The 27,947-nt window shown below is 42.5% G+C and overlaps 1 protein-coding gene across 4 annotated transcripts in view; it reads left to right on the top strand.

The window, feature by feature from the left end:
* Positions 1 to 27,947, top strand: part of emid1 (EMI domain containing 1) — a 55,958-nt gene that overhangs the window by 14,411 nt on the left and 13,600 nt on the right. For all 4 annotated transcript variants that reach the window (XM_039620982.1, XM_031755278.2, XM_039620983.1 and 1 more), the window contains 3 exons: positions 26,891 to 26,980; positions 27,563 to 27,624; positions 27,740 to 27,872. In XM_039620982.1, the coding sequence (XP_039476916.1) occupies positions 26,891 to 26,980; positions 27,563 to 27,624; positions 27,740 to 27,872 (285 nt within the window). The remainder of the gene's footprint in view (positions 1 to 26,890; positions 26,981 to 27,562; positions 27,625 to 27,739; positions 27,873 to 27,947) is intronic.

Below are 27,947 nucleotides of genomic sequence, written 5' to 3'. Positions count from 1 at the left end.
AAGCCTCGAGTGTTGTGGTGCAGACCTTCAAACATTCTCCCACTCCCACGACTGCTAAACCACAAACAGATCACCACATCACTTAGATCCTCCACAGTGACATCATTTATGGCCTCTTGCCCTCCAACCCTCCAACCCTTCTGGTACGAACTCAGTTTCGTAGCCACTAAACGCTGCGCACTCGAATAACACGTAGGATTTAAAAGCCATTGCCCCTGTCTGACTTTTGAGCGCTGCTCTGAACTGGTCGCTGCGTATATTTCCATTTGCTCATGGTGGTTGATACGGTGCTCAGCGGGGATGAGAAGAGCGGTGCTGATGGCTGTGATTAGTCCTGGACTGAAGACGAGGAGAGAGACGAGGTTTGGATGAACTGCACCAGCAGTTGTTCTAATTAGAGACATGCCTGGTTGGCTTTCAGAGGTCAGACCTGACAGAGGAGCAGGCATTCTCCTCGAGGAGCCAGTCATCTTGACCAAAAAGAAATTACCTCACTTCACTGGTTATGAGAGGAAAAAGTAGAGGATAACAGAACTTGCCTCTAGATATCAAATATCAGACATGTAAAGGTGAAACTATAGATGTCTGGCAAGCTGTCTTTACAGCACAGGTCACGTGCCATCCATTATATTCTGAAGAAGGCACACAGCTCTAAAGGCTACAGGCTCATATTTAATGTAGCAGTGATGAGCTGGCCATCCATCCAGTCTGTACCCAGCCTCTCACCCTACGAAAGCTGGGATACGCTTCATTCCCTCCTGCAATGGATAGGTGGATGAGTTTAAAGGCAAAACTGTGGCTTTAATGTTGTTATATTGTGAAGCACCCTGAATAACCTTTGTTTAAAGATGTGTGCTTTTTAATATAAACTTACTTTACATACAGTTTACTAAACCTATAGTTGTCCCTTGCAGCAAAGTTTCCATAAGTCATGCATTCAAAGGTCTGTCTAAACTTTAGAGCATGTCACTTTGCATTGTCTTGTAATGAGGCCACACCTCCTTTACAGTCAGCTGCATATTTTGTTGAGTAAAAACAATGAAAATCTATGTTGACCTTCTCCTTGTTCAATTGACCACACCTACCTTATTGACCTCCTGGGTGCACTTTGTTTAGGAAGTATATTTCGTCCTATTTTTGTGGCTAGCGTAAGAAGTTGTGGCACTGATGATATGGTTGCTGAAGCGGCGTCGGGGGCTCAGAGCCAGAGAGGCCCAGCAGGGTGATCTCATTAACAACAGGACGTATCCCCGAACCTTTAAACCCAGGCCTGCATACCGTCCGCACCACTGCCCCCTGGGACTCATCCAGGGGGGCTTTAACAGCCCCGGTGTTTTCGTTGGACCCCTGCCACGCGCAGAGCGGAGCTGCACATAATGACCCCCCCCCCCCCCGTCTCAATTGGGACCATAAATACAGTTGAGAGAGGATGTCTGTGTGTTCCTGCTTCCTCAGGTGTTTATGGCTCTCTCACTCGCTCACGCTGAGCTCGCAGCCAGGGCCTGGCAGCAAACACACACTCACGCCTTGCACACATGCAGACAGGCATCAAAACCACCTGCTCTCTCCAGCTCAGACACATTTCGAGGCTCGTATGTGCAGACAGGCGCGTGACGTCCACTAAAAATTAATGTGGTCAAGTGCTGCTCAAACAAACATGAAAACAACCCCCCCCCCAAAAAAGGAGCTGAACTTACTGAGTCACTGAATATATTTGGGACAGATGCACGCTGACTGTCTCTCTCTGTTTCCGCAGACATACATTCTGTATATCAGTTGCATGTGTGCCTTATGACAGATAGGCTGACGGGGCTGTAAATCACTGCTGCTGTGTCAGATCTGGAGCTCTATCGGCTGCATTCGCTGACTGTAGGACAAAGGAAATAAGATGATGTCATGGTCCTTTTATTTCTCTTGGCTGCCCTCCATGTTTTCTTCCTAAAGGGCTCCATGTCACCTGATGGTGATCGGATGTGGCCCCGTGAGACCCCGCCCAGTCAGCTTTGTGGAGACAGCTTGGCTGGTAGCCAGACACGACAGTCATCAAATTACTGGGAAATAACCGTAACCACGATTTAACTGTAACAGTAGTAACAGTCTGTGTTAATGTGGATTTAAAAATGGATATATGATTTAACATTCACTAGATGTGTGGTACATTGTGCTTTAATTATAGCAAAGCAAGCAGAGGGCTTGCTTTGCTACGTAGGTGTGTGTTTCAGAAAAGAAGACTGAGCCTTTTGTCACTTTGATTTATGTTATCATTGCTATGGATGATCTTATTTAAGCTTTTTTTTTATGCTTTCACTAGCTTCTTACCACTGCAGGAAAAGGATGTCAGTGATGAGATGCTACAGATGTTTAGAAGAACAGGTGTTATTTTTATTGCAGCCTAGGTTCTATAGACTCTCAATAAAAAAAAATGGGCACAACTTTCAGTTCCTGCTCTCTGGATGTGTGACCTCAATAATTACTTTTCTTATAAGTTTAAGGTGTCAGTCTTTAGTTTTAGGTTTTGTTAAATACAACATGATGATATTTTGTAACTTATAGTCCTCATTAGAGTGAAAAAGGATGATACAGCAGGGTATGCTCCAGGAAAGGCGCTATTGTTTGAGCGCTCATTTTTTTCCATTTTAGAGAAGTCGGATCCAGATGAGAAAAGAATGTATTGATCCCACATCTGTATTTGTGGCCGGTCTAACTGGTTGAGATGGACACCCAGGTATTTGCAGACTAATACAATCTCAATCTCAGTCTCCACTCCTTAAATGTTCACAGCTGTAAACTTCAGTCAGGTCTGTCCCTTGCACGAAATTCCAGTGGCAGCCAAAATATCAAGGACTTTGCAAACAAATAGGCGACATCCATCTTTGTGTACAGTCTATGGTAGATTTGCCTGACTCACTAGACGAAGTTCAGTTTTTGCAATGTGTGTTTGCATAAACAAAGTTACATAAGTATAGATCTGTGAGATCATAGTCATGGTGCTGTTTATTGTTTCCGTGTACAATACCCAGGGGTAGGGTACTGTTATATCTCAGAGAACACGACCCTGGGATATCACACAGGCCGCAGCATGTGCTGTCCTCACCACTGGGGTCAGGGCACTGTTTGAGTGGGGAAATATCTTTTCCTCATCATCTTTAGAGCTTTAAAAGATCTGTAGACCTGTTGGGAGGAACACAAAACACACAAAAAGCTGTTTACATGAACTTCTGACCTACAACAAGCTGCATGCCTTTTAAAACACATGCTTTACTTCCCTACTTGGATGGACAAACTGTTTTCAAGAACAGAAAGTGTGAAAGCAGAATTAGATTCAGTTCTCGAGGTCAGGGTGCAGCCAAAGGTGTAGGCCGCATTAAAACGGCCTGCTTGTTCCTGAAAGTAGAAAACGGTTTCATGTTTCCTGGTGGCAATAAATCCAACATTTTTGCTTTTATTGCTCGGAAAAGAAGAGGAAAATTGTAACAAGCACACGATCAAATATTTTCACTATATTTTAACGTTTTTTAGCGTGAGTAATTAATTAAGTCCCAGATGAATCAGTCATGGACACAATTATTAGCTGCCGCTCATTTTGTACAGTATATATGTTACAAGTTTCTTTATATTCTGTGTTCATAGGCTGTTGCTTTACTGTGTAAGCCCTCTATAAATCTGGCTTTCAGGTTCACGCCTCACAGGGGCCACTAATACTGAAATATGCCTGAGGTCATAATGTAGTTTGGATAAAAATGTCTAGCAAATGGCATATGCTTCTCATTTTACACGTTATACAACTACGAAAATAAGGGAGAACAGTAAAGGTTTAGTGCTGCTGTGAACACTCTTTGGATGCTCATTGTGTTTCTGTGTGTGTTTTTCATTTGTATACATCGTCTGGATACTTCTTTCAGTTCCTATCTGAAATTATGTGCTATCAGATATCAGACACCATGGTTGTCTAGTTCAGAGGATCTGGTACCGAGCCACTTCCAGTACACATATTGGCCTCTCTGAGCCTTTTCAGAGTGGTTACCCTCTTTGGACATCCCCCATCATTACATCGTATTTACAAAAGACCAAAAGGAGTATTCTCAGTTAATGCTTTTTATATGAACCCTTCACTTTGCCTGAGTAAACCGAGCTACTCAAGTAAACAGAGCTCCATTGAAGCGGTGTTACTAAATCTGCAGCCAGATGGGTCCTCGACCCCAAGACAAAGTGGAGAATTACAGTTTGTCCCGAAAGTCTGAGCTGAGCTCTGACCCCCTCCCTCTCCACTGGCCTCGCTCATGGTGGTGGCAGTGGTGGTGGTGGTGGGGGATAATCTATTCCCTCGCTCCATCGTGAAGAAAGAGATGAGTGTGTAAAATGAGAATGACTTTACTGGTGAAAGGATGGCATAGCTCCAGTGGGACACGTTTCCCCGAGTGCTGCCAGGTAGGAAAAAGCAGCGAGAGTGAGAACGGAAAAGAGGATGTGTTTTTCTCCCTCTCTTGTTGACACTTGCAAAAAAATGGGATGGCACTGTTTTTTTTAAGCCAGATGAAGGAAAGCTATTATAAGGGACATTGGGAGAAGAGGGAAAAGAGAGTTTTTCTTAAGTGGAAAGGCCTGTTTGTGGTGCCGTTAAAAGGACAAAGAACAGACTCGAGCAATAACCACGATGAGCAACATTCATGCTCTCTGTACGAGCCATAACCACAATGTTCTTTTGAGGTAATTTATCTTTTCATAATGTTGTTGAACTAAATACAAAAAAGTATAAAATTAGATTTGTGGCTGCCTTGTCTTTGTATGCTCTGTCTGACCCTCTAACAGTCCACAGACCACTACCCCATGGGTGCAGGCGGGTAGCCACAAGGACGCCAAAGGGGTGAAAGGATGGAGAATTGAGGGGTGAAGTGTTTGTGCTCTTCGGTGGAATAATGGCATGTGTTGTTCCTTAAGAGGCAGTGATAGGAACTGTGATAGGAAATTTCTTGACATACTCATTCAGTCTCTGTCTTAGGTTTCTGAGTCACTTCAGAGCTCTATGTAGTTCGCTGGCCATGCTTTGGGAGTACAATGTATCTCTTTCTGTTCCACAGTATCAGTAAATCAAAAGAATGATTAAAGCCAACTAGTGCCTCAACCTTAAGGAGGATGATTGACTGAGATATCCAGGAAGAATTGAGTGTGCTCTTTGTTACTAACAGTCCTTTGTTCCCCTGTTTCCTCTTCATCTACACTGTCAGGCTGAAATCTGCGGCCAGCGTGGATACCTGCCAGAGATACATCAGACCAATACTTTCACTGGGGATGTGTAATTGTAATGGAGGCCTCACACACTCCCCGGGCTGCTCGGGGATGGGAGAGGGCACGCTGGGAGATGAATTACAAACATTGCTGAGGATCTTTCATCCATCAGAGCAGCAGTTTTTTTTTGCCAAGCTGGAATTCCTTTCCTCTGGCTGCACCTGACAGTGCAGCAACCTTAGCCTGAGCTGTTGCCAATTCGCTATTTGTTCCAAAAGCGCAGCTGAGTTTGCTGGAGCTTTTCAAGAGGTTCTTAGTCAAGGCTGAGGCAGCTTCTGTCAGCAGCAAGCAGCTGCCCTCCTCTGTGGAAGTGGCTGAAAATCACTGTCAGGTGCCATGCAGGGTAATCATCAGCATCTTGACTAACGCTGGTCGAATAAAAGTTGGGTGATAAAAAGTGTTGATTTTGCATAATATTGAATGCAAAAATGACATGAGAAATAGACACCCATGATAGAGGACTAGATCCATTGCATAGGATTCAATTCCTTCATTAGATAGAGACTGCACAACTGTTTTCCTGTACTGCAGAAAAGAGAAGTGTTAGGTCAGAAGATTGTACATCATCACCGTTCCTCACAACCTGAGTGTGGAAACAGGACAGCAGTATACACTGACAGAACGAGAACTTGAATAATGGGGAATATTCTCAAACAAGCTCTGAAGACACCAACTTGTTGACGATACTGTTTTGTTGTGTATTGGACATGAAATCAGTGCAGTTTTGCTGTTTCAGTTGCGATGTATCCTGTGATATTGGTGCTGGAAGTTGATCATAGCGAAAAAATACTTCCTGGTTTTAGACTGTAACCCCTCGAGTTGGTGTAAAATTTATTTGGGTTATAGTTGTCAGAAGATATGCTTGTTAGTTTAATTGCTGATTCTAAATTAGCCGTATTCTGTGGATTTGAGATATAGAAAGTCCTTCAAGGGCTGTGCGAAAGGGCGGACGTGTCTTGTTGGGTAGATTAGAAACACACTGCACGAATGCCGGTCCATTCCTTTTCCATATTTGAAAATGTTTGTGATTTTACCCCGTGGGACTGTCCTCACTGGGGAAATAGCAGGACTGGATTGTTTGTTCGAATTGCCCAAAATACTCACATGTATGTTTACGTCTTATAAATTATGACAGCAGCAAAAGCAGAAAAAGCGTGACATTGTTGAAAAAACTATCAAGAGTCAGCTTTTATAGGCCATAACCACAGTCTTACTCTGAGCTTTTAGTACGTGTGCTTAATGTTAGTCACGGTGGCGACAAATTAGAAAACGGTCATGTTAATCGTTTTTCCAGCTGTCGTGTGTAGCTGTGTTAGAGCCACAAAGATCAAGGCAGATCGAAACAAAGTTTATATTTGGTTGTGAAAGCAACATACTTTTTTATTAAGTTTAGACCCTTTAAGGCAGGGGTGTCGAAATAAACTACAGATAGCCTATAAAGAAAAGCTTTTTGTTATTGTAAAGAAATTCAAGTACTTTATGAAAGTGTGCACATTACATGAATTCAGTTTCTAAAACTGAAAAATATCCCTCAGTGTTTTCACATTAGGCCAGGATGTTCTTTATGTAACTGAATAAAAAGCTGACATGTTCTGTTAATTCAAAGAAAATTTCCTTTTAAAAACCATATAAGAACCACATTGAATAAAATATCAAATAATCCACTGATATATTTAGGATGAAAAACCACATGATTTATAGGTTTATAGGTTTTTTACTTATTTTGTAAAGCAGGCCAAAGGTGATGTTTTTGGCAGTAAAAATGATGATGATGGTTCCTCATTTGGGATGTGATCCATTCTTAAGCACTAAATGCAGTGAAAAGTCCTTACTTCTTTATGATTTTCACATTTTGCCAACACATCCAGTCAGCCAGTTTGGAGCTCGGGGCATATATTTGACACCTCGGCTTCAAGGGTTTGCCTAGAAATCTATATACCTGTTACACCAATTCTACCAGTACAGTGCTTTACCATAAATCTCAGTGGTTGCACAAAGGTCCTGGAGACACAGAGCTTTAGTTTTCATGACTCAGGCGGTTCACATAAAGAAAGTTTATCACTAAACTTTTGCCTTTATGAAATCAGCCCTGAATCACCCTCATAACTCTGCAGAAACAGGGATGAGGTCTTGAGTGCAAAAACAGTTTAAAGTGACTTTAATTTTCCACTTGTGTGAAGTCTTGTTATCTCACCGCTCAGTGATGTCATGTGTAATTCTGAAGCTGTCATAAAACCTTAAACTGAAATATTTTTTAATAGTGGTCTGTTGTGTGGTTTGATGTCGATGGGCGTATAATGAGTTCTAAAACCTGCTTTGCCCTTGTGATTTTTATAGGTTTCATAAGTAGTTTAACACTCTCGGTAGATGAAACAGAAACAGCCCACTAAGTCAGCACAATTAGCCCTCATGTATCGTGAGCAGATGGTGGAGCTTAATCTTCAATAGGAGCTTTTATAAATCAATTAAAGATGATAAATTTGCAGAGAATAGAGCGCGAGTAAGAGCTCATAGGAGGTGTCGATGGTTGTGGTCGACCGCTATGTTACTGCAAGACAGCAGCGCTCTGGATTTTAATCCCTCCGTCTTTGCTCTTGTTTTCTTCAGACACACTCTTTCCTTATATTGAAGTCCCACAGGCTTCATGTAAGACAGTGGGACACATTGATCCTTATTCACTGGAGCATCAAGCGTTTTGAGAGATCTGATCATAGTTACACACATTTTCATTCTAGAAACTGAGTGAAAATGTATGTGAGTGGTGCGCACTGGAAACATGCACACACTCACACGGGAGACATATTAGACAAGCCAGATGTTTTATCTCAGTACGTATGTGTCAGAACACTCTGCTCCCTGTGAAGGAGGAGTGTTAAATCTCTGGAGCTGGGAGCTCGGCACGCCGCCACAGCTGCTGTGACCGGGACCGCTCTGACGAATTACACCGCACTGACCACTGAGGGCTTCACCTGTACTTGATTTAGCTGCGAAAGTCACAAAAGACCCCTAATATCATAAGTCTTTTATAGACCCTGTGCGACTTCTCCCTCGCGACTGTCTGGAACTCAGTAATGAAACTTTATCTTCACCCGACTGTCAAAACGTTACCAATTGTCTCTAAATCACGTTTACGCTGGAGCAATGATGTTATAATTACTGAAATAACAAAGCTGCATTCATGATGATTAATACCCTGCTGATGAGTACTGGATGTGATTAAAAATGCCAAACAATATCATGAAATATTTAAATTAATCATTTTATTCAATCCATATGAGTGATGCTGTTACCACCTAAACAGACTGCGCTGGTATACAACGGATTTGTGGCCTGTGCATGTGCCCCCAAATCCCAACACAGCTCTGAGCCTCATTGCAGATTTACTATCTGATCTAGGATCTGACTTATTAATGATTAAATCCATGTAAAATGCAGTAAGTTTACAGCATGTGCATTTGTTCTGAAGTTCTGATTAGCCCATTAACTGAAAGCTTGAACTGAATACATTTATAAATAACCAAGCATTCACCATTTACATTTTTTTTCATAACTGCCGCATTATTCGATAACCTCGTAGGCCCAGGTCATCGAATCAAAACCTTTTAGTGTTCCTCCAAACCCACTGCAGAACTCGAGGAGACCGGTCCTTCCATGCTGTCGCACCCAGACTGTGGACAGACTGCCTCTATTTCTACAGAGTTTGGACTCTTAGGAGACTTTTAAAAAGAGGCTAAAGACTTTTAATTAGACAAGGGCTTAAATGCCTTTACAATGCATTTCTGATTGTATTGTCTGCTTTTTGTTGTATTACTTGTGAAGCACTTTGTGACATTTGTCTGTGAAATGTGCTACATAAATAAACTTATAGTTACTCTATAAGTAAGTAAAGGTACAAAGTACAGTATTTTGGCTTTTTTTAAATTCACTATCCTTCTTATTTATCTTTCTGTTTTTATTTTTCAAATAAAGAGATTGTCTAATAACCTGTTTCTTCCTAAACGGTTGCAGGAGCACTGGAGTATTTCCCAGCTGTCACCAGAGTTCTTATAGTTTTGTATTTTCAAATTGGTTCTTTTTATTTCATTGTTACTTCCTGTTTTTAATTTGGTTTAGTTTCAGTTAGCTTTCATGGTAGATTTGCCCGTATCAGTTTAGCTTTTATTGTTTGAAAATATTTCGTTTTTATTAGTTTCTGTGTTAGTTTTAGTTTAGTTTTTTTTTAAAGTATTTTTTTGTATTTAGGGCATGTGCCAGGTGCAGATTTAGAAAAGTCAGTATAAGTATTACATTGAAAACACAGAACTTGACTCACAGTCTTGTAGACATTCAAAGTCTCAGTAAACATGTGCATGAGGCAAGCTGCAATAACAGATTTGATTAATTTAAGGTTCAGTTAGTGCTAGATTTGATCGAAAGTCTAGGTTTGTGCAGTTCTGATTCTAGTTTGGTCGTATTTATAACCCAAAATAACAAATATGCGCTGATCGGACTTCTCAAATATTAATATCTACTAATTTGGCTTTCTTTTAAAGACTTCTCTAACTTCTTCTTCTTCTTCTCTTGACTGATGATTTGATTAAACTATACTTGTATTAATATCGGCACAGACACAGGAAAACTCTGATGGGTGTTTTCTTTGTTGTTCATGGACTAAAGAATCAGGGCTTTGCAGCCCTAGTTTTTAGAGGCACTGATGTTTCTGAAGCAGTTTGTCATGAAGTTTTTTTCCCTTCTTCGATCAGCAGTTTCTCACAGCGTGGGTGTGAGGGAGTGCAGAAAGGCTGTTGATGAAAAACTTTGTGAATGCCAGCAGGGAGGAGTATGAAGGAGAGCTTGTGTTCCTTTGTAATGCGCTGCTGAGATAAGGGCCGAGTCCACCGCAGTCCCCGCTGGAGTCCCCACGGGGTCAGGCGACCCCTGTTGACCTGAAGCAGTGATCACACGGTGTGATTTATTAGCTGGCAGGAGCAGTGTGACTGATGGCTCGGCGCTGTCGGCTTTGAGTTTGGCCTGTTGTTTCTTAAAGTGCTGTAAAGGCCGAGATGGTTCTCCTACAGTTTGATCTATGATCCTGTAATCTGCTTCCACTCCCTGGCACGACTGCTTTCATCCTGGTGTGTGTGTGTGTCTTCACACAGTCGGCCCTCTCTGTGGGCATGTTGTATTCAAGTGCTTTTCAGAGATAAGACCCTCATTCTAGTGTGATGGCAGATGGGTTGAGGATGAAGGGAGTGAAAACACTGTGAATAGGAGCGGCTCATCTTCTTCCCCCTATTTCCTTTACTCAGCTTCACTCTGATCTTTACACCTTTTTCATGTTTCCCTGCAGTTTTCTCGTGTCTCTGGCACAAACTTCCAGCTGCATCCGTACCACCGTATTTAGCCCGAGAGCGATGGAGGATGGCTGTCACATTAACTTTGAAACACTCCGTCGCATAGCAGCTTTTCTGGCTTGGCAAACCGAGGCACTGAGAGAAAGAGTTGGACAAAAAATAACATTATGTAGGAATACTGAGAGTTTTCCTGGACTGAGTCATCCAGCAGCCCCCACTGCTGTGACGAGGCCAAAAAGTGAGCACAAAACCTTAATCCCTACATCTGCTCCACACCTTGCACCATAGGTCATTCAGCAGTTAATAAATCTGTCTTTGAAGCATGAAATACTCTCAAGTAAAACTGTTAATTTTCATTTTTGGGTGCGTTTCATTTCCCCAAACTAACTTTTACACTGTCCACTGCTGCTGTACTCACTTCATAGTAGAGTAGCTGGGATACTTCATGATAGAAGAATATATACCATTCTCAAACATCCTCGTCCCAATACCTGGATTAAATTGGAACATTTCTTTTTATATCCCCTTTAGATCTGCATCTTCAGGACCTTTCTAGAAACAAAGTATAAAATAAAAGAGATCTCCCCAGCATCTGTCCTTTTGTCCTCTCCACTATCTGCTCTGGATGGCCCTCTTTAGCTTATCATCCCTTTGTAGAGCTCACAGAGCACGCGCACTTATCACCAATGGTGCAAAACACAAACAAACTTGCCCCCATGTGTGCATGAGGGCCCACTTTATTCCCGTGTCTGTCACATCAAGCAGACATGAGACAGGACGTGCTGGTGGAGTAACAATGAGCAGACCTGAGGTGTCGTCAGTGGGTTTTTATGGAAGTGGGTGTGGGGGTTGGTTTTGCTCAGAGCAGAGACAGATTGTGTAGATGCAAAAGAACATCTGTGTGGAGAGTACAGAGGGTGCACGATGGGTTTTAGCCCCTGTCTGTACTGATAGAAAAAGAGAAGGAACACAGCATTGGAATAACTCGTTGCAGCTTAAGTGGCGTGCACACACAATAAACAAATTTCTGTTTGCCAACGCGTGCCTGCAGTGATTATTCTTATCTGTGGGGTTGTAAAATCCTGTGAAGGTCATTTTGTTTATTTCACAGGGAGTTTCCAAAACATGCCGTACGTGTTTGTCGTCAGGAGTGAGATGCTGCAGATAACTTTGGCTATACATAGGTTAGTTTTTGAAATTCCTACACGCAATAATTAGTCTCATCCTTTCACGCACCGTGTGTGTGTTTTCCTCTGTTGTTTGTGCTTCTTTGTCTCTGAGTACTGCACATGCAGCCCTAGTTTCCAGTAATTTCCCTTTAGTAGCTGAGTATACTCAAGGATGTACAGTTTATTTTCAGTCAGCCTAGAGGGCCTCGTCATATTAGCCTTTTAAATTTGTTCTGTTTTATCTCTGGTAGAAGACCAGAACTCTTTACCATCTCTGTGTATTTGTCTTGCTGTGGGCTATGTTGATAGTTCAAATGCTTTGCACATTGTATTGTCACAATAAAGACTTCCTCTTCTTCCTCTGTGTAGTTCCTAAATGGATTGAAGAAAAACCTCCTGACTTTTTTGCAGGGGGCAAAGGTCGTGAGCCGTACAGATCTCGCGGGGTGTTCTGAGGCCGCTGCAGATCAGCCGTCGTGTTTGTTTTGTCTGTCTTCTGTTTTGCTGGATGTAAGTTTAGCCACCGTAAAGCCTGCGCTGCTGCGCGAGAGATCAGGAGAATGAAGTCCAGATTGCTGCGCAGTCTGTCGCATACATGTCTTCCTCATGAAAGGCTCTTTATGCTGCGTAAACTGCAGGAGAAATGGGAAAACGACCGTTCGAATGCATTTGTGTAACCCCGGTGAGCCGCGGTCTGGCATGCCTGCATTATTGCAGGGGTTAAAGTCTTACCTCCTGCGGGCCAGCCATCAATCACCAGAGCGGTGTTTACATCAGTTCCAGATTAGAATAGGTTTGACCCCCCACCAGGTGCGTGCAACCTGTGTCACCGTCTCATGTCTGAGCCGCGGTGTCGTGTTCCCCGGTGCCTCCCTGTGAGTCCACCTGAGCGCAGGCTCACCGTTCCACTGCTATCACCCTGAACCCAAAAAGCTCAGCCAGCTTTGATCCCACCCTGCGGCCCCTGCAAGTAAGTGGGGTCTAATCCCCAGAAAGCCTTGGAAAGACACAGAGGAATGCCTGGCACACAGCACACCATTCACCCAGGGATTAGACTGAGAGGAGCTCAGTCTTCACACAGTCATTTACTCCACTCACTCCGTGGGAGTGTATATACTGTATACAGTTGAGTTTATCTTGTGCATGTGCAAATTATGCATACACTTATGTATAAACAGGTTAGGTCAAATAATCTTACACAATTTCTAATTAACTAGGAAATCATAGTGAAACTAGTAAATAATCCTTTACAAACCATAAAAAAGATAAATAGAAATGTTTAGTAATTATTACTTATGTTATATTGTATTTTTATTGAGGCAATTTGTTGTTGTTTGAGTAAAACTTGTCCATCTTCTCATCAATAATAAGACAATATTAATTCCACTCTGATGATATTAGCACAGTGAGCCTGTTCTACACACATGCTGCCAAATACTGCTGTTTACACCAAACTGCTGATGTCTCAAAACAGAGATGTCGTCTTTTATTAATAGTAATAGTGAGACTGGCCTCATTTCTAACTCTTCCTATTTCGGCCAAAACCACAATCTTTTCCTACGCACTCTGACCGAGTAGTTTTAGTGCCCAAATCTAACAAAAGGACTAAATGAAATGCAAATAAACAACAAGCGAAAATAAAAATAAATAGTGAGTGAAAACAGACAGCTGTTTGATTTATGCCGCTGTCACCACATCTGCCTATTTAAAAGCTCTTTAAATCAAGTATTATGAAAGTCAGTTTTCTTGTTTATAGCAACAATACAAATAAATAAATTTGACAGTTAGAAATTACTTCATAATTTCATTTTTTGTCAGCAATAAATCACTGTTAATTCAAAATAAATTAAAGCACCACAGTTGTCCGGGGTTCGAATCCACTGGCTGGCTGGGATCTTTATGTCTCTTTAGGTTAAATTATCTGTAGGTGGAAATGTGAGCGTGAATGGTTGTGTTGGCTTTAAGTGTTAAGCCCTGCGATAGATTGGCTATATGTGCGGGCTGTACCCTGCACTTGCCCTCTGACAGATGGGATACGCTAAAGCCTCCATGCAACTGAATGAGTGTTTAGGAAAATAAATAAATGATGATGAATGATGAAAAGTTATAATAAGGTGTTACCATGAGCCTTTTCAGACCAATGTGAGTTTCTGAACCATAAAAAGCTCCAAAGAGGCCAAACAATCTGCACCAAGTCCAAAAAATTATATATGTAATAACGGATCCATCTGTATCTTATAAAATAATCAAATTGTTGTTTAGCAGAATCACTCAGTGTTTCATTACATCAGACAAAATACATGTAAACCAAAACCTTCAGTTACTCATTTGTTGTTTTAGGTTTTTAACTTGTGCAATAGAAATGTTTAAAATACTACAATATGTTTACATGTTATTGAGTTATTGCCCATTTTTAAGCAGTGGAAGCCAAATATGACAGGAACAATGTTTTATTGGTGAGATTACTGAGATTTAAGCTAGCTTGTGCTATTTTTCCTGTTTAATTCCTGTTTCCTCGTGAATTAAATAAGTTTGTGTTCTTTTGTCATTTTGGATCCTGAAGCTGTTTCATAAACATCTGTAATCCATGTAAAACTAACAGCAGCTGATCACCATCTGGTTTCATCCCACCACCGTTCTCCTGAAGCTAAAAATGCCATCCTGCTGTCTTTAATTACAGTTTCATTTTTTCGCTTGTATGTTACAAGAAGCGCTCGCTGTAAGCGTCTGATCTGTCAAAACACAGAGAGGACGCTGCAGCATCAGGTGAATAACTGCGGGCCACAGACCCACACTATCGTGGTCAGTCTCTGTCCCGTGGTCAGTCTCTGTCCCGTGGTCAGTCTCTGTCCCGTGCACGTGTGTTTTAACAGGTGCGGAACTGCGCGTAAAGGTGTAGTGAGGTAAAGAGTGATGCTTAGATTTGGCATGAAGAGGAAACAGCGTGCAGTGGACTTATCAGTCTGGAGTGTGGAGGGAGGGATGTTGATCCTGGCTCTGTGCCGCTGCTTCCACATGTGTGACTGCATGTAACGGAGTGATGGCGTATCAGTTGGTGGATTTGATGCGATCTAGTGGAAAGTATGTGTCTGATGTTTTTCCCTTTCTCAGCTGGAACCACGAGATTTTGTGATCATTCTTTGGTTAAAGGGAGATTTCCATTTGAGGAAATGGTGCGAGGTGGCCAAATGAGGTGTTTTGAGATTCTGCTGCTATGCCAGGTTTCTATCTGCAGGACTTGACAGCATGCAACTCAATCAGGTCCACAACACACATCTTCCGACATGCACAACGTGCAGCAGGTTGGACACACGGACACAGCTGGCTTTGCTTTTAAAAGCCAGGCTTCCATGTCTGCTTTACCTTAAATGCTTTACCTTTTATGGCTCTGAATTATTGAAGTGCAGATAAGGTAGAGCAACATTTTATTAAAACACTGCAAGAAAAAAAAAGAGTAATTTGCCTAAAACATAGGTCTTACAACACATTGTCAAAAGTGTTTGTGGCTGTTGGTTGCAGCTGGAGGTTGGGTAAAAGGTTGGCTGTCATAAAACACTGAAACAAAAGCATTATCCAGATGTTTATAGCATTACACGCTTTGTTTCAGTCTCAATCACCAAAGCCCAGTTTATATATACTTAAAGTCTAATTTCTTGCCTTATAAAACATGTCTAAAGTTAATTTGGGGGGATATTTCTGAACTAGCTTGTGGCAAAGTCCGGATTTGATCCACATGCAAGTGAGCATGTGAACATCTAAGTGACAAAACAGGGGCCTAGTCTGAAAATTAAATAGACAGACACTGAAATTTAAAAAACACTCTGCACACAGTTGCTTTCAGAAAGTGACAAACAAAAACTTTTCTAGAACTAAAGCTGAATTGTATTCCCCGTTCAGGTGCTAAAACCATTAAAATTCTCATTATAAACCATAATTTTACCCAACACAATTACTTTGTTTTAATAACAGTTAAAAGTAACAATAAACGGGGGCTGCTATAAACGGCAAGACTCAGACTGTTTTTATCCGACAGTTTGTCTTTCTAAACACTGTTTATATTGGCGGTCGAGCATATTTACGATGAGAAAATGATGCAAAGATGTTCTCAAAGATTCCTCTGCCTCTGTCCTGCTTTAAAGTATGTGGTGAAACAGTGGTATTTAGCTATTTCAGTGTGTTACATCTAGCATTTTTCACCCTGTCAAACCTCAGAGCGGACTCCAATACCTCCACAGTAACATGAGCCAAGCTTATGGAGGCAAAATGGAGATTAGGGTGTTACGTGAGAAATCCCAAAGGAAACTGACAAATCAAATGATTTGTTATGGTGAAGGAAGCGGACAGTGCACTCTGGAAGAAGCTGAATCATGAGGAAAACTGAAACAATTGTGAAGAAAGATTTGGCCCACTTTTTACCACACATGTCTGCTGCTCTCGGTTTGTTTATAGCCCTGCAGACTGAGGCAGCTTTATGGTTTGCTATTGAAGGAGAATATTGTCCTGAGGGAAGCTGGAATATCTACAGTCTGGCAGTCGCGTCTTGGCTCTGGATGGACAAGTGCTGTCACTATCGCACAGTCATTGTGTTCAACTGGACCATTTGTATTTGGTTGTCATGGCTCCTTCTGCATGGTTGTCAGAAGAGACTCAATTGTTTTTATTGTTTACATGGGTGGTTAAGGAAAAATATCGGCTATTGAAACCTCGCTCTTAAGAAGACTTACTCTCATGTGTGCTCACACACAAATCATACCACAGCAGGGAAATTGTACTTGGCTGGTGTGGCAACAGGCCTCTGAGCCATAATAAGTGAGCTTTCAGACTAGCCTTGGACAAATAAACTGTGTGCTGGATGGGACTTGTCCTTCAAACAGAGGGCAAAGGATTTACTCACCAAGCACCGAGTGTGTACAGCAGAAGACGTGAGCCAGGATGTTTGGCTGAAGCGTTGTGGAGTGGCCTATGCTCCTCTTGGCTGCAGCTGTGGGCACAGAGCTTCTGTATTATAATGAGCAGGGTCAGAGTAGAAGGGCCTTGCGGCCAGGAATTCAGCAGTGTGTTTTTGCAGAGAGCTACAGAGTGTAAACTTTACCACTCCTCTGCTGTTATTTTAGCCATTGTTCACTTCAGCGTCTTTTATGTTTAGTCTTAATAGCCTTTGTTTGGATATATCTGCTCCTCCAAGATTTTCTGTGTTTAACATCTCATCTTGCATGAAATTAAAGCTTATTTGGTGCTAGCCACTAAGGCAGTACATGCGAGAAACAGTGTAAAAGTCAGTTAGGTCATTACATTTCATCCAACTAATGCTGCATTGCTTCAACATTTAAGAACTCAGCCTGTATGCTGTTTCTGCAGAATGTGGACCTTAGAAAGTGTAAATGATGAGTGTACTTCTAGGTCTGGAAAGTAAAGCCAGCAGAAATGTCTTAAATCTGCATTCTTTCAGAGGCTCTGGTTTAGCTCACTGGGTTGAGTAGGTAACCCATATGTCATAAGGCTAATGTAGAGGCCCGGGTTTGAATCTGTTACAAAGCTATTTGTGTCTTCCCCCTGGGGTTTCTCCCCGTTTTCCTGTTGCAATAAAGGCTAAAAGCACCCCAAAATCGATTCGCAAAGAGAAAGGCATTCTTCCTAGTGACCAGTAGGGGGAGACTCCTCTGGCTGCAGAAAGACTTCTGGTTTGTGTATAAAACAACCCTCAGCTCCTTCTTCTGTGAGCTCAGGAAACACTTTTCTGATGACTTAATGGGCTCAGTCACTATTTTTAGATCATATTGAGTTCACAACAGCGGCACTCAGTCACAAGGCAGTAGCCAATAAGCATGCAGTATCCTCGGTTTCTCAGTCCGATCCACCCCTTACTTATCAAATCTAGTTTCAAAACACCAAGATGGCAAATGATGAGAAGGGTGCAGCTTTTACTTTGAAAGGTAAGAAAATTAGGGGAAAATTAGCTTTAGTTTAACATTTTTTTTTTTCTGTAGTTAACTGTGTTAAGTTAGGCCTCAGTCACACAGGGTTTGAGACAAGTACGCCTCCGGTCACTAGTGAAAAATGTGTATTACCTGACTGGTTTATGAAGGTTGCTGTCTGTCATTTGGTGAAATCAGCTGGAAAGGCGGTACTGCACCAAAAACCTCCTTGTGATTCTTATGGTTGCTAGCGGGTTGCAGCACACACCCATAGAATAGAAGAGATCACCTTGTCTACAGAAACTTTACAGAATTTCCTTAGATTAATAAAGTATTCTGATTCTGATTGATTGCCATTTATCTCCTAAGCTTTAGTGAAACCAGAAAAAGTGCAGCAAAAACCAGAAACGGAGACCCTGTGCCTTATCACTGCAATCAGCACATTTCAAAAAGGTGCAGCTTTTACTTTGAAAGGCAAACAGTCTCCATTTGTTTTGCACCTTTCACTGTTTCACAACTGCTTGGAGAGTATTTTACAAGTGTTTGCAGACAAGTTGGTGTTTTCTATATAAACTACTGGTGACTGCTGCGACCAAAACAATCATGAGGAAGTTTATGGTGGATTCTTTGTGACCAATTTCATGCCACACAGCCATCTTCTAGTGGCAGCTTGAAGAACTGCAGTTTCTGCCATTTCTGTGTTGACAGCATTTCTAACTGTGAATTAGGGTTTAACGATTATAAATTGAATAAAACGTAAATTAAAAATAATAATAATAATAATGATAATAATAAAACTAACATTAAAAAAAAGCACGCCAATAGTTATTAAAAGCAGAAGATATCACTTTATTTCCTCTCATTGCTTATATTACTTACTCTCCTTTGTAGCCAACCACCACAGTATTTATGAGCTGAACTGTTCCACTGTGAGCTACTGTACTCAACAGTTTAAGCTGTAGACTGGGGATGCACAAGTGTTGGCTTGTTACCCTGTCTACACCCTTCTCATGTTCCCACTGGACTTCATTGTGGCGATGCCTCCGCATTCACACATCCCAGCAGTCACGTGGCTGAGCACCTTGATGTCACAGCGGACAGAATCAGAGCAAAATTGCAGTAGAAGCAAGCTGTTATAGAGCTTACTGTAGCACTGATGATATTTAAAGCTTGTGTAGTCAAAGGCAGTATCTTTGAGTGAATAAGACAGAACTGTGTGTTTGCATGTCTGTGTGGAGGACTAATTCTGTTCTTGAATATTTTCAGAGCTATGGTTTATTGGCCTCCTCTGGCTGAGAGGAGCGGTGGGGTTTAATTGCTGTTGTGTGACAGAAGCGTTTTTTATGGCGAGGTCACACACAAGAGAAGCAGCAGCAGTGGTTTCCTCAAACAGTGCTGGTGTGTAGCCATGCTATCCTGTTTTCACTCGTTTCCCTGGTGACTGCAGAGGAGAAGAGATTGAGAAAGTTTGCACATCACTGAAAGGGAGAACGTCGCCAAGCCAAAGTTTACTAAGCAGCTTTTTTTTGGGTCAACAAGGATCAGGAGGGAGGAGCTGAGCTTCTTCGGACTTCTGCGTTATTGTGTCTCTCTTAATAAAGCTGGAGGGTGTGAGCTGGATTGTCAGCCTGTGCCACATGCTTTTATTAGACATCTGCTGCTTTCAAGTGGAAATGTTTAAAGACTGCGGGGCAGATTTGTAGTGCACCCTGTCCCAACCACATACTGTCTTAGGTCAGCATGCTGCAGTTTGACAAATGCACCCAGCACTAATTTTAGCCTCTTTACACAAACCGCAGCATTGTTTGCTTTCATGGCACAGAGAAAATTGTTTCCATTGTGCCATATGGTGATGCTTTGTTTTCCTTGTGTGTGTGTGTGTGTGTGTGCATGCTACTTTTACTGCAACAAATAATGTTTATTCCTTTTCTAAATTCATTTGAATTTTTGAGGCTTTACATAAACACCAGATCCTTTGTCTTTTTGTGGCTCTCTCTTTAAACACAGACTGCCTCTCCTGCTGTTGTGGACATTCAGGCAGCGTCTTGCAATGAGACAGCCAAGACACACTCACCCTTAAACAAGCAGTTAACAAACTGTGGAACAAGAGCTGCTCTGCTTAGTAATTAGAGGTGAACTTGGTGAGTGACTGGGAAACAAAGCTCAATTTTCCTCTAACTGGTATTTAGAAGTGCCTTGCAGGTATTCTCCAGTATCCAGTGTAAGCTGATGTGGGGCAGATAGCTGCAGGTCTCTCATGATGGAACTTACTGGAAAATGCAAGAAGCAGGAAGCTTGATGAGAGGGAGGGAGGGGAAGTTATGCCACATCCTGTGCAGAGAGGTCTACCTCACAGCTGTCCGTGCCAAGTGTGACCAATCTCCTGTCCCCGAATGCCAATGGGAGCACATGTCTTTAGGCCAGACAAACACCTCTGTCAGCAGACCGCAGTCACCCCACCAGTCAGACCATTCAGCCCAGCACTGCTCTGTAATTACACACCTCCGCCTGCTGGGGAGGGGGGTGAGAGGGACGGCCAGACTGAGATGCAGACCCCGTCACTGACATCAGCATCACTACAGGCATGTGCTGTAAAAACAGAGAGCGATAGGGAGAGTGAGTGAGAGGGACAGTGAGGTAAAGACAGCCCTGTGTGGGACAGAGAAGTTGGCGGAGAGGCGGGAGACCCTCCTCCTTCCTGTGAAAGATTAGAGGTTTTGTGTGAAAGCACATCTGGATGGGCTGGAGGAGCTGAAAGGACTGATGTGAGAATTGGCAGAATCACAGCCCAACTAAAGAAAAAGAAAACTTCTGGTCAAACTGAGCTGCATCTGCAGTATATGTATGTGTTTGCTCACAATGCAGGACTGTTACAGAGATATCAGTGTAGCCATGCTTCTTTTGGGCAACTCCAAATCACATAAAGCACAATAATGGCCTTCCCAAGTGAAAATGTGGTGATTTATGTATTGACTTATATAAGCAGGCATCAGAGAGTCTTTCAACTGCTCCCTTTCTTGTAAGGGATTGATTTGAATTGGCAAACTCCCCCAAAACAAATTAAATAAACTAGAATAAAATAAATTAGAATAAACTGTTTCCACAGCAGTATAGACTAGAAAAACTGCTGGAACTGGACTACCTTTTGCAAGACAGTGAGCTAAACATTTCACAATGCAGTCTAATTTATTCTCTGTGCACAATACGACTTTTAAGTTTCTTTTCCCCAACTCTAAAACAGGATAAAGTTCAAACTGCTTTAGTTTGACATTCAGTGTGGAGCTGCATCCTCCTACCTCTATGCAGTAAAAGTAATTACACAAACATCACCATGCCTCACTGATTGCTTTCTTTTATTAGACTGTAATTCTGATCCTGAATGCTGAGTTTCTGTCTGGAGCATCAGAACATTTTCTTTACGCTTTTCATGGCACACAATTCAAACTCATTTCTGTTTCTACAGTTGCAGCCCTCTTCATTCTGGCAAACCTACACTACAAGTGCACCAGTGTAGAAATCTCACATCAGAGAACAGGTTTAAATCTCTAGTACACTGTAAATTACAGAGATTTAACTCTCTAAATTTGTTTGGTAACAGGTTGAACATGCAGGATGATTTATGTGTCCATTACTCCAATTTTAAACAACTATTTAAAAACTAAACTAACTGTTGAGAGCAAAATGAAGCATTACATATTAAATAAGGCATTTCATTTCTTTGGAAATTCATTAAAAACACATATGACTAATAGAAACAGAAAGTATGTCAGACTAAATGTGATCGATTATTTTCATCTTGATGGAGGTCCAGCTCTGTGGAGGGTGCGGTTAGATGCTGGGGTTGTGGTGTGCTGCCTTCCACTGCTCTGGGTTTTTGTGTCTGCACTGATTGATGAGGTGAGATGTGTTTGCATGAGGCTAAAACCTCTGACCCTTTACACTCTCACCTCAGGGTCCCCGAGGCTGTAGCATGGTTTCATTTGCAGCGGGCCTTTCGATCACCTCAGCTAGATGTGTAAAGAGAGACCAGATGTGGGCTGGCTGCCTCCGTGTTTTCAAACTTTGCAATGTAAAAGTTTAGATCCAGTCTTGCTCTGTTTACCTCTTTTTTTGTTTTTTTCCCTCTGTGACCTGACCATTGTTAGAGGCAAGGCTGCACTTCCTTCTTACCTGCAATTATGACTCAGACTTGGAGGTAGAAGACACAGAGTGGCAATTCTGAAGTAAGGAAATGACGGTGTGCATCCCACCTTTAAGTCAATCACCTAATAAAAGAAACCTGCCACCCTGGGAAAGCAGAGTAAACACTGGTGCTCAGACACCAGACTGGGACCTGCCAGCCTTAAGGGATATAGAAGCTGCAGGGAGGGTCTCCTTTAATAGACTTAAACACAAGTTAAGACTGATTTGAGCCAAGCATCAAAAATGGATTGGGATATTTTGCTACTATGATCCTGTTACCAGTGCAGTGCAATCCCAGCTGGCGAGAGATAGATAGACCCCAGACTACAAGGAACTCACTGGAACTCATTGGAATAATTTGAAGGGAGCACTGGTTTCTGTGGTACTAGACCGCAGACCACTGTGACTGAATGACTGTAGCTAAGTGTAAAAATACAGCATTTAATATTGGCACCGACAACAAAAGTGTATTTAATGTGGATTTGTCTCCTTACAGAAAGATTAATATTAAGATTTGGATCAAATGTTTGTCTCTACTTAAAGTTCATATCTCTTGTTCAGTTTATGATTTCGCATTTTTTTGTCTTTTGTATATTTTTTGATGTTCACAAATACAGAACATTTTGGGGGGGGAAAGGAGCATTAGAGGTAGTGGAAGTGGAAGAAGAACATGAATGAATCCATATCAGATTAATGTCTAAGAATAGACAAAAGAAACTGCTTGCTCAACAAACATATGTTCTGAGCAGCCACCTTGTTCAGCTTGACTTATTTGTAGGAGTCGGTGTTCTCTGCGGGTCAATGGTGTGTGAGTGTGTTTATCTGAAGGCGGCAGTCTTCAGTCTGTCCGGGGTCAGAGACAGAGACAAACGCCTCCCCCGGCCGGCTGTCAGCGCCTAGTCACTAATGATGCTGCAGCGCTGAGCTCAGCTAATTGACCAGACAGAGATGGATCGGATCAGGACCTTGTACTCTGCTGTGTCTGCTCGCTTCAGCGTGAGCACGTGTTTGTGTGTGTGTTTTGATGTTTTTGTTCACGGCTGCCTCCACACCGTGGACTGTATCTCCTAACAGGAACGTCCAACTTTGATGCATCACAGCAGGATTCAGGGAAGCAGTACGGACAACCCTTTAAAGGCTGCTCAGGCATATCTTCGTATATTCATCCACCATCTGCTGACAAAACTTCGAATGGTTCACCCGTACGTTCATAGAGGTAGTCAGTCCGCAAACTGTGGAGAACAAATAAACCTCGGGAGGTTATGAGCTTCCAGGATCAGGCAGTCAGTGCAGCTGGGTGTGAGATGTGTGTTTAAAGGCTCTGGTTGGCAGGGCTAACTGGCCTCTTAGCATCAAGTTTATTTTCACAGGGAGAGTATCACTAAAGGAATGACCTTGGTCCATTAATAACAGAGCCCTGTGTGTGTGTGTGTGTGTGTGTGTGTGCGTCTCTTTCACACTCACACAGACAAAATGCTACATAAGAGCTCTCACCCACACACACACACACCTTAGATCATAGAGATTCACCTAGAGCTCTGTTCATTGTGCATTTGGCGCCGACTCAGTTTCAAGTAATAAAAATAACTTTTTAATAAAAAGCTGTGACCACAAAAAAAAGGTGTTACAGAAAACAAGTTTTTAATGGTTTTCTGGGATCCAAATTGAAAAGCTGCATTCTCTTAACTTTTCAATTTTACTGAAAAAACAGTTCAGTTTCAGGTCTTTCCCCTTTTGGCCCCGTTTGCACTTGGCATACAGTAAGCGTGTCTCTAGTGTTGGCTCACAAAGCAGTCTGTTACCCTGGCAAGTTACCACTCACTCTCCTTCTGTCTGCTTCAATGTGTCTTACTTTTGTTTTAGACTATTTTAAACATACTTTCTGTCAGTAAAATCTAAATGCAGTGACCGCCATATTTAAAGCACATGCATAACTAAATGTGAGTGCGTTTTGTCTCTGCTGGAGAGTTTGAATATGAGATGCAAAGAACACAACACGATTTGTTCAGCTTCAGCGTTGTTCTTTGTTTTGTTTGTGGTGGCGTGAGGCAGAGGAAATACAAGAGGGAAAGAAAGTCTGTTAGGGTTTCAACCGATGTTTACAAGGTTACATGTGCGGCTTGGCAGACTTATTGCCCGGATTTCGGCATGCAGTTTCATTGGTCTAGCCTTAGCGACTGGCCATGTGCTTAAATGTGTGCGTAGAATCTCCCTTTGACTTTTGGATAACTTCAGAACTCCATAATAAATGTCAGATTAGGTCGAATAACTGATTTGTTTTTCAGAACCCTCATTAAAAGTTGTAACACCTCTGCCTCGATCCTTTTGCTCGTTCTTCATAACTGGCTGAAAATGCACCCTCACTTTGAAATGGGAAAAGATAACCTTCTCTTTGTGACCTTTGCTCATCTCTCCCTCGTGTTCCTATGAGATTATTGCACCAGAAGCATCAAAGAAAATCCAGAAAGGGTTTGTAAACTCACTCAACTCTGTGTGAGATTTCTGTGCAAAAGAGAGAAAAGCTTAACAAGTGCTGGCTGATGTCAGCACAGCCTCTGGCCTGCTGAATTCTCTGCAGGGGTATTTCTCTAATGAAGATCTCTGAGTCTGTCACTGATTGGAACCCAGTGCAACACGGGGTAAAAAGATCAGATGCATTCACACATTTTTTGATCCCCCTCTCACTGGGGCAATTAGCCCAGTAAGCTCAAACAAATAGGGGATACGATGAACCGTGTCCATCAGGGGCCACTCATTAACTGTGATGAAGTTATTGTTGGCCAGCAGACCGATGGAGGCACTCTTGGGGCATCCCAGTCATCCTCACTCTTCAGGTCCGCATGCGTGCACGCCACAGGCTCTGTAGTAAAGTGATACTGTCTGAGGAGATGCTAAAGAAAAAAGGGGGTCTTGAAGGATTTCAATATTTGTTGTTGCAAGACTGAGAGACAGAGAAAGTGTGCAAGAGGTGTGTGGGAGGCTATAGTTCTTGTGCCAAAGCCGGCATAATGCTTCATACAATAGCTCGAGTGTGGGTGAGGGGATCTTGGCGCTTGAATGTTCTTTACTTTAGAGGGAAAAGACGTGCTGTCAGGAGGGGAGGAGGGAGAGCTAGATTTCTTATCCCGAGTCCCCCCACACCCCCCACCCCCTACCTTTGTAATTGAATGCAGCCATCTATACGAACTGGGCTTCACAGAGAAAAGCCTGCAGGATGTGCATGCACATAGACACGTCTCTTTGTCTCCTCGGCCTTCCTCCGTGTAGACTGAAGTATGCTGCAGAAGAGTGAAGCAGACATCGAAATGTCCTCATCTCTGTGCAAGGTTTATGTTGTTACTGAAGCATGGAGGAGTTTTCTACAATCCGGAGGTCATGCCATAACATTACATGGTTTGAATCCATCTACACTTGTAATCCTCTGAGAAATACCCAGAACCCAAAACAGTGAAATCATGAGCACAGAGGTCGAGGAGAGGCGGGGTGGGGGTATTATTGGAGCAGTCTCACTTTACCCTAAACCATGTGCTCTGTGTACTTTTCATGCTCTTCTTTTGCCCTTTCACTCTCCCCTCTTTGGGTAATATCTGAACTCATTATGCTTTTACGTCTCAGGTTTCAAAACGTTCATTCTTCCTTCATGACAGTAAGCTTTCTATTTTCCTTTTCCGGGCCTGCAGTGCATAGAGACAGATTATGACATCTCGATGCTACAAAACGTGAAGCTGTTTAAGAAAAATGCCGTTGTCCTGCTTCACCTCTGTGCCGCAGGTGCTATTTCATGGCTTCGTTTTGTGTAGCACTTGGCGTCGACTGTGGCCGCTGTCCACTGAATGGAAAGGCATGCTTCCTGGTGGCTAATGAGGTGCTGAACCCAGCCTCTTGTTTGTATCATGAGCACCTGGGCCAACCACAGCCAACCCAGGCCAGACAATGGAGTCAGTCTAGCATTTCCACAAAGGTCTGCCCATTCAAATCATCTACAACCCTGGGACACAAACTCCCACACTTCATAAAATGAAGGCAAAACAGAATGCGGACCGAGACTGCCCCATTCTTTTTCAACAAGGAAACTATTGTTTGTCTTCACACGCCCTCTTTCCCAGGCCTTACGATGCTATCCTCCTTTAAGGAACGAGGCAAAAGCAATTTGGCTGAAATGCAGCACAGTGTTTGTTCTTTGGAAATGTAACACATACAAGCGCTACAACTGTCACTGCTAATTTCCCTTTCTGAGCTCTGTCTGGCTCACCTAGAGGACAGAAACAGCACAGAGGTCATTTTCAATTTCATGTATAGTGAAACGTCTTGATAGAACCCACAACACAATCTGTAACTGAATTCTTGGAGTGATGACATTAGGTTAAACACAAAATTGTATACTGAATCCTACAGCTTGGCAGTGAGAATCAGAGACAAGTGTTGTCCTAGTCCAAGGTTAGGCTACTCCAGGCCTCATGCGCCAGTGTCCTGCAGGTTTTAGATCTCACCCTGGGTCAACATACCTGAATCAAATGATTAGTTCATTACCAGGCCTCTGGATAGCTTCAAGAGATGGTGAGTAGGTAATTTAGCAATTTGAATCAGCCGTGTTGGATCAAGGACACATCTAAAACCTGCAGGACACCGGCACTTGAGGCCTGGAGTTGCCTAACCCTTTCTTAGTCTCTTTACTTAAACCAGATGATGATGTATGCTTTCCTTTTCTTTCCCAAGCAGTCATTTTAGCTCTAATGCCACTGGTAAACTAGAAAATACACTCACTGACCACCTTTGTGCAAAGGTACTGCTTATAAGGTTGGGGAAACCTGCGGTCAGCTGAGACTGAAGAAGTCACTGAGATGAGTGGCGAAACATTTCTCCCACTGAAAACGCTACGTCCAGATGAACAGAATCAACCTTTTGGGATCTAAATATTATGTTGTCAAGCTAAGGAAATTATAAAAACTTCAAATGCAAAACACTGAACTGACATTTATTCCACTTTGTCTTTTGGTTTTAACAGATGCAGGAAACCGGCTTGTAGCTCAAGAGGCATTAAGAAAACCATCTACTCTACGCCGGCCACCTGCACGCACAGGAGAAGCAATCTCCAGTAAGTAACTGTAAATACGATATTATTTTGACTAGACAGCAATTTTCATTTCAGTTTTATTCTTTTAATGCCAACCCGCAACAAAATTAATCTCAGGATGCATAACACAGTGAGGAAAAGATCTTTTAGGTACAAAGGTAGGGAGATGGTTTAAGTAAGAAGTAATTTAGTTGGTAACAGAGGGAAGACAACAGCTCCCGTTTAGGAGGTAAAAACCTCACAACCAGGCCCAGGGTGGAAGGCGAAGATATAACAATAACAATCAATAGCAGGGTGATGGGGTCAGCACATTGCACATGATACCTATGGAGGACAAAGAACAAACCGCAGGAGAAAGAAGGCACAAAGCTAATGACATTTCATCCCACGGGGAGTGAAAAGAGTAAAAGAGCGGTGCTCAGTGGATCATGTGAGGTCAACCAGCAGCTTGAGCCTTTGGAAGCATAATTGGGGATGATTCAGGGTCACCTGATCCAGCTCTCACTATACGCTTTATCAAAGGAAAAGTTTAAGCCTAATCCCAAAAGTAGGTATGCCACATCTTTACATGTCTGATTCCTCCAACTAAAATCTGTTTTTCAGATTGTCTCAACTGCAGTCGAATCACTGCTATGAGCGACAGGCTGAACACGCTGGAGGAGAAGGTGAAGACTTTTATTCGTTCAGACGCAGCATGTGAAACATTGAGGAACATGACTGGCCTGCATTAAACAATATTGTTTTAATTACCTGCGCTTGCTTTATGTTTTCCTGCACCAGGTCCAATTACTCACAGCTCCGGCCTCCATATCACATCGCCACCTTCAGGGTAAAGTGGGAATTGCTCCAGAGACCTCGTTACTGATGGGGGCTGTGCCCGCTCAGGGAGCTCCTGGTGAGCAGGGACCTGCAGGTAGGTGTGTCCCGCTGTCACGTGTCAAGTTTAGGCATTTTCATTTAGTTCCGTTGACATTTACGTTTAATAATT

Source organism: Oreochromis aureus, linkage group 12, assembly GCF_013358895.1.
Source record: "Oreochromis aureus strain Israel breed Guangdong linkage group 12, ZZ_aureus, whole genome shotgun sequence".
Lineage (NCBI taxonomy): Eukaryota > Metazoa > Chordata > Actinopteri > Cichliformes > Cichlidae > Oreochromis > Oreochromis aureus.
The sequence above is the reverse complement of the archived record's forward strand: the minus strand, read 5'-3'. Positions and strand labels throughout refer to the sequence as shown.